The sequence below is a fragment of the Mastomys coucha genome, unplaced genomic scaffold (assembly GCF_008632895.1).
Source record: "Mastomys coucha isolate ucsf_1 unplaced genomic scaffold, UCSF_Mcou_1 pScaffold9, whole genome shotgun sequence".
NCBI lineage: Eukaryota > Metazoa > Chordata > Mammalia > Rodentia > Muridae > Mastomys > Mastomys coucha.
The window spans coordinates 33,062,741-33,069,951 of NW_022196915.1; the positions used below are offsets into that span (position 1 = coordinate 33,062,741).

The window sequence follows — 7,211 nt, forward strand, 5'->3', positions numbered from 1 at the left end:
ACACACACCAGCTGCAGCCATGCACGGCCCGAAAGTAAGAATCGCCCTGTAATTACTTGGTCTAACTTGTTTACACTCAAATAACCCCAAATCAGATACCCTCCATCCTGTCCCAACGGCTATCTGAGCCATGATCTCAGCGTGGCTTCTTCAAGGATAAACAGTTAACATTGAGGGGGTAAAAGAGGGTGGGGGAGGGAGAATTAAAATGCCATTGCTCTTCACTTCGGACCTTCAACCTCCCCCCACCCTTCCTCCACCACCACCCCCCGCCCTTCCTCCGCCCTCCAGCCCAATTTCCACAACTTCCAGCTGGTTAAGAACAGGAGGAGGGAGAACAGAGCAGCGCCGACCGGGCTTGGACCGGGCAGCAAGGTCCAGGGACTGGGAAAAGGAGCCAGGGGGCTGCTCCAGTGACTTTGTGATTTATTTCATTGTGGTCGCTGCGTTGAAAACGCTCAGTAAAAAGTCTTGTTCCCAGGGAAGGGTAGGGGTGATTCCAAAACGAATACTTTTTTTTTTTTTTTTTTGACATGAGGCAAGGTACTGGCCTTCCCAGGCTAGTGGGACCGGACGGGGAAGGGAGTGGTTAGCCCTCAAGGGACAGCCCCGACCTGAGAACCTTTCTTTCATCTCTTTGGTCCCTCGTGCTCCCCCTTTCTAGCAACGCAGCGGATCGGAGAAAACAGTGGGAGCGCTTTAAAAGGAACCCGTACGCTTCGAGCGTCTGGCCTGCAGGAACCAGAAAGAGAGCGAGAGCGCTGCCTGAGAGTGGGGCGCGGACACTGGAATGGAAGTCCGACGGGAGGGACAGTGATCAGGGATGGGAGAACAGAGTGAAATCCCAAGAAGGGGAAAAGAAGAGGTGTCTACTCACTGACAGAAAACAAGGCATATAATAACAGTCCATGATTCTTGGGAGCCAATCTTGAACAAACTTGCTGGAAAGGCTCAGAGAAGCTGCGGCAGTGCGTCGCTCGGAATGGCACTACGGAATGGCTCCTAAAATGAATATTTGAATATAATGAGACTCTGGAGCAGACAGGCTCTGTTTTTCTTCCAGCCCCTAGGAGTCACGTGGACCCAGAGGCCCCGCCCCACTCACCGAAGAGCCCGCCCGCCCCTCCTCCATCCTCCCACCCCGGCTGAATCCAGCCCCTGCGAGCGAGGCCAACCTCCGCGCCCGCAGCTGGAGCCCCAGCCGTCTGGGAGTTGTCCCCGCCTGCTCTAAGGAGCTCTCGGCGGGACACCAGCCGCTGGCGCGGTTCTCGGTCGAAGTCGCTGCAAGCAGGGGACGTGAGGCACGTCTCTACCTGCGGCGCGCAGTGCCGTGCATCTGGCCAGGTTCGGGGACCGGTTATCTGAAGCCTGAGGATCAGGGTGCACTTGAAGACGCTTCTCTTTACAGCGCCGACACAGCTTAAGTGCAGCCGAGAGAGGAACCGAAAAGACTGTATCCCAAAGCCTCACGGCAGAGTTCCACGAAAAGGAAAGCGCACAGGGACCTTCCAAGGGCGCGCGCACACACACGCAAACCACACTCGCACACTCCGGCACTTCCTCCACAGGGTCTCCGAGAGGCCAAATAATGCTTCTAGCGACAGGCAGCCGACCTCTAGCGGATCTAACTCCCAGCCAGAAGACTCTGACCGGGTCGCCAACTCAGTCCGCCGCGGGGGTGTCAGGGTGTGAGCGGTGTGGGAAAGTTAGAAGGAGCGGCTTCTGAAGTACTGTCTAGTAGCCCCACCAGAGTCCCCGCATCGTGTCTGCCAACCGCAGCGTCCGCTCCAGCCCAGCAGATCCTTCAGAAATCGGTCGGCGGTGCCATTCAAGGCGGAGGGGGTGGACGTCTGGGCTCCTAGCTCCAGACAGATTCCAAAACAGGCGTCGCCGAAGAAAGAGCGCATCTCATTTTTTTTTTTCAGATCTCAGAGTTGCAAAGGCTTTACAACTCCGACCAGGCACGGAAAGGAAACCCCGGCGCAATCCCAAGCGTCTACAAACCCGAGAACAGCTTTCGGCCCGCACTCGACCTCTCGCTGGCTTGGCTTACTTTTTAAACCACCTCCACCCCCACCCCCACCCCCACCCCCGCGCGCGCCACTTCCTTCCCCCCACCCCTTTCCTCCTTTGCACCAGCTACAGAATCGCAGCTAAGATTCCTCCAAGAAATTCACAAACACACAACTCACAACTCAGGCAATGACCGGGGCGGGGGGGTGGGAGGGGGTGACCTGACTATTCTAAGATGCCACAAATGTGGGCCTGTTCTAACCTCAGGAAGCGCAACTCTTCTGTTCAAGCAGGTCATTGCGCGGGGTCCATCCGAAGACCCGAGTCCCAGAACTCCCGCTCCAGAGCCCGCTCCACCCGGTCTCTTTGCCTCACTTAGGAACTCGACGTGTCCAGCTGGTTTCCAACCTGACCCCCCACCCCACCCCAGTTTTCGGGGTGGGGGGCACTTTCGGGAAACCCTTGAGAAAGAAGTGTAAAGGATGGAGAGTCACGTCCTTCCAGGCGGCGGCGGTGGCTGCCCAGCGCCATCCCACGCCGCTGGCCTGGGTGCAGAGACCGCGGGCGCCCCTGAGCGACAGTCCGCTCTCACCACCAGCCGCGCTGCTTTCGGAGACGATTTCTCCATTCTCCGACCAGCGTCGCCGCTGGGAATAACTAGGAAAGCGCCAGAAAGGGTAAAGGGCTTATTGTTGATTTGTTGATTTGTTTTTAAGGGAAAAGGAGACGGCGATGTGCTGGCGACTGGCGCACGCGGAGCGAGGGCAGAGAGGGACCGCCGACACTCGGGATCCCCGGACTCCTTGGGAGTCTCTGGCGGTGTGGGGAGCGCTCTCGACGTTAAAACCCAGTAAATAGACCAAGGAGTTGTTTCAATTTCAAGTTCACAAGGATCCCTCTCTAATCACTCTTTTCTCTCATTTTTTTAATTAAAAAAATACAGACTAAAGTTAATTTTTATATCCTGGTATTTTTTTTCTTAATGTGCTTGATACACCTCGTGGTGGCAGTTACCCTTCACTTTCTTCCCAGAATCTTCTCCCAAAGCCAAAATTTAATACTAGCCTCAGTTTACCAGCTATGACCCTGCTAGTGATTCAACATCTCACAAAACTTTCAGCTCATAAACCGAGATACTCAAAAACTATCAACCAAAACCGTGGCGGAAAACTTTCCGAGTCCTGGGGGTCCAACCCCACTGCGTGTGTGTAAGGACCCCGCAATCCCTGAACCTTTTGGAGCACCTTGAGCCAAGAAGCTCCTTTTTAGCCCTGCTGGCTCGTCCCCACAGACACGATATGGCAGAAGACCCGCACAGGTAGCCTTTCGGCATCCTAGCCATGGTCCATAGAACCTTACACCCCCTTCCAGGGAGGGGGGTAGACAGAAGGCAGAATGCATGGGTACTCATGTCCAAGAAAATAGCTCACGGAGATGGGAGCGAGTTCTGTAGCTACAGTTCGCTAGCTCTCGGAGGCTGGGAAGGGGGCGGGGGGGGGGAGCGTTGGGCACAAGATTAGGTGACACGCCGCTCCACGAAGCCCCTCTATCCCGGGTCGCGCTTTAGAGCGAAACTGTTGGACTACAGTCTCTTTTGCAAAGCTAGCTCTAGCTAGGTTTTCTCTCCTGGTGTCGCAGTCCCTGTTCCCCACTGATGTTGAAACTTAGAGTTGACTCCCTCCTCTCCCACTCTTTTGGTCTAGGGGAATCAAACGCACCAAACCCCATAGTCCTTCCCAATGACCTCCTTCCAAGGCCTTCTCTCCTTCCCGCCTCTCCTGGCCCGCAACCCCCTAAAGAAGGTTGGATATAGACTCAGTAACATATACGGAGGTGCCTTTCAGCCCCATCATCCCACCTCCAACACTGTTGGAAAAGGAAGGAGGCACAGGCCAACTTTTGCCTCAGTTACAGCCTGAGCCCCATCCCCAGCTTCTTCTACTAGGGGTGCACCTCGAACCCTCAGACTAGCGTCCCTCGCCAGGTTGCCCTGCTTACCATTGGTTCCTGCAGAAGCGGGCTCGCCAGCAGCTGCTCCTGGAGACCTCTAGACAGCTGCAATGAGCCTGGTCGAGGGCCAGACACTGGATCGCTGCAGGCTCCAGACGGTTTGGACAAGAATCCCATCAGGGACGGAGACCAGATACTCAGGCTGGGTAGCAGCGGCGTCTTAGGCTAGGGTCTCTCAGCTCGGATGCCGAACTCACCTAGCTTCCGGGCCAGGCCTCGCGCTCCTGCCTTCCCACCCTCCAGCACCACCCTCTCACATCTACTCCTTCCTTCTCTTTTCCCTCCCTCTCTTTCTTCCCTTCCTCCCCAGTCTTTCCCCAGCGGCCCCTCCCTTTTTCCCTCCTCCCTTAATCGCCTCCCCTTCTGGGGATGGGAGCCCCGCCCACATCCTCCCATCCAGCCACGGGGCCTCGCCTCGCCTGGCAGGCCCGGGTCCGGAAGCCTGCACAACGCCCCAGCCCTCAGTTGCCACCTTGGCTGGGACACCAATGCCTCCAGCTCGGGAAGCAGCCGGGGCTCACCTGGGGACCACGTGCAAGAGGTACTAGAAAGCATGCACCAACTAGTCTCTGTACCTTCCAAAAATACCCATGGGAGTCTGGGCTTCCCTGAGTTTAGAATAACTGCTGCCCAAACTGATGATTAAAACACTGAGTAATCACCATTTACCCCGAGTAATTAGAGATAATGAAACACCTCTAAAATCAGGTTATGGAGAAGGTAGCTGTTGGATTGGTTTAAAGGGTGGCCTTCCGTAAACTGTTAAAAGTTTCCCAAACGTTGAGAAACAGGCTGTGAACAGGACTGTGTGCCCCAAGGAGGTGACTTAACTCCCCCCCTCCAAAAAAAAAAAAAAAAAACGTTTTTTAAAGATGTTTCTTGTGGACATTGAGAATCACAGCTCCCTTAAACTGAGTGCCCTCCATCACTTCCCCAGGTCTAACCTTTCAAGAGCACAGAGGTGGTGGTTTGCAGGCATTTGGCAGGCAAACAGGCCTAGGCCTTGTAAGACAATTAGAAAAGCATATTTATAACTCTGAAGCCTTCTTAACTGCCAGATGGTTGTTTTTGTTTGTTTGTTTGTTTGTTTGTGACCTTCCAGGAAGGTAACCCAGAGAGGCAAGTGCCTTTTATAGAGACAAAAAAACAAAAACAAAAACCCTCCCTTTGGTCCCTTTTTAGAAGAGAGATGAGGAATTGATTCTTTCAGAAAGAGTGTTGGTAATCATACTAGCTGGGAGGTGGAATGTGGCCTGCATTTAAACCTTCCCAAACAGAAGCTAATTTCACACACTGCCTCTGATGAAGCTGTGGAGGAACTATTATCAGCTTCATCTTTGTTTTTACAAACAAGGATGGGGAAGGTGAGCCAGGCTAAGAGCATTCGCCCAAAGCGCAGTCGGAAATCACAGCCTGAGCTAAAGCTAAAGCTGCAGGGTAGGGGTGAGGCCAGTGGCCTCCAGGGAGCTCCCAAAAGGCTGGAAGATAGCAATTTCCGGTTTCTGTTCTCTGGGGTGGGTGCTATATCCCCTTGTCACCACAAAGCAGATCTTGACCTAGTGCAGCTCTTCTGACCTTTGTACTTACACACCTTCAGAATTTTAAAAACAGGAACAGGTTCCCTATTCTACCGGCCAGAGACAAAGGGTGAGAAGGAATGTCAGTTTGGAAGGAGTGTTCTAACAGAGCACAACATCCTGACCATCCCCAGCCTGGAGCACACTGAATGCCCCTGGCTAAGTCCTTTCATTCCAGTGGGTACCACCTCTCTCATCCAGAACAGAAAGATCAACTCAGGTCTCCTTGAGCCCTTTCAATTAGAAGACAATTCTCATTTCACTGTAACTTTAGTAAAGTTACATTTGAAATCTACCTTCTTTCATTTGAAATCATTTCTAAATACACCTTCTCTTTTAATCTCTGATTAATCATGGTATGGCCATAACACCAGCCAGAAAAGATGACTGAGAAATGCACCCACAGCTTCTAACACAGCCAAAATTACAATTAATTATTTAAAACAACAACACAAAATTAAAACTCCATTACATGACATTACTCTATTACATTACTCCTGGGGCATCAGGCTCAGTGCTCTCATAGCAGGCTGAAGTACGGAGTCGGTGTTCACCAAGGCCACTACATCAACCACTGTTGCTTCGATCATTAACACAATGTGTTCCTTAATATGTAAACTCACAAACAGCAGCAATTCGTTGTCCTTGGAGGCACAACTTTTGCTTTCATGAATTTGGGGGGGGGTGTTTGTTCATTTTTCTTCTTACCCAAATGTTGTTTGAATGACAGCTATTGTCTCATGTTACTGCAACCCAGACATAAGTGGCCATTGGCCCAACCAGTCTGTGAAACCCGGTCTGAAAGTTTCTAATTAAGCTACCTTACAAACCGTATTTAGAACCTTAAATGGACTTCTAAGTGTTTGATGGGGGAAACTCTGCTGCTATCTCTGGGGGACAGCTGTACTTCTTTCTTCCCCATTTTAGATGGATATAAACTAACTACCCAGGTATAGTGGTGCACTGTTTAGCCACAGCACTTAAGAGACAGAGGCAGCCAGATGATCTCTAGGTGTTCGGGGCCAGCTTGGTCTACCTAGTGAGTTCAGGACAACCAGGACTATGTAGAGAATGACCCAACTTTAAAAACAAAACAAAACAAAACAACAAAACAAAAACAACCTGCCCATCAGAATCTTTGCTGACTCAAGCAAACCCAGTCCTCCTCATCTTTTGCTTTCCCACCCCCTTCCAGTTGGCTTGGTTTGGGTAGGTGGCTTGGTTTGGTTGGTTTTGAAGCAAGTTCTCACCAGATAGTGATTGCAGGTATATACTATACCACTTGCCTGGCCAATGAATACTCTTGTTTTAAAAGTTATTTTATGTGTAGTTTCAGAGCTAATAATTACCATTAAAAATTAGAAGCAAGGATATTCTTATATAGGTAAGGGACATTTTTGAGTAAAAGCTTTATATACAGTTATCATATGTCTAGAACCCACCAAATAGGTCCATAGCAATGAAGAGATTTCTGCTTTGTTTTGTTTGTTCATTTTTGTTTGGTTCTGTCTTGTTTTGTTTTGTTTGAGACAAGGTTTCTCTGTGTAGCCCTGGCTGTCCTAGAACTTGATCTATAGACTAGGCTGGCCTGGAACCCACAGAGATCCACTT

At 51.3% G+C, this 7,211-nt stretch overlaps 1 protein-coding gene and 1 long non-coding RNA gene across 3 annotated transcripts in view; one reads left to right on the plus strand and one right to left on the minus strand.

The window, feature by feature from the left end:
• Bmp4 (bone morphogenetic protein 4) overlaps nucleotides 1-4,369 on the minus strand; it is a 7,085-nt gene extending 2,716 nt beyond the window's left edge. Inside the window, exons 1-2 of one of the 2 annotated variants that reach the window (XM_031362170.1) lie at nucleotides 4,012-4,369; nucleotides 878-1,002 (exon numbers count right to left, since the gene is read on the minus strand). Coding sequence is in view for 1 of the 2 variants with exons in the window: in XM_031362169.1 (XP_031218029.1) it covers nucleotides 878-1,002; nucleotides 1,314-1,336 (148 nt within the window). In the remaining variant the exon portion in view is untranslated. Of the gene's footprint in view, nucleotides 1-877; nucleotides 1,003-1,313; nucleotides 2,012-4,011 lie in introns of those variants that run through there. The other variant, XM_031362169.1, reaches the window with a different exon arrangement.
• On the plus strand, nucleotides 1,699-2,967 carry LOC116084890. The gene is made up of 2 exons (XR_004116308.1): nucleotides 1,699-1,814; nucleotides 1,926-2,967. It is a non-coding gene; the product is annotated as an uncharacterized LOC116084890 (long non-coding RNA).
• Nucleotides 4,370-7,211: the final 2,842 nt, after the last annotated feature.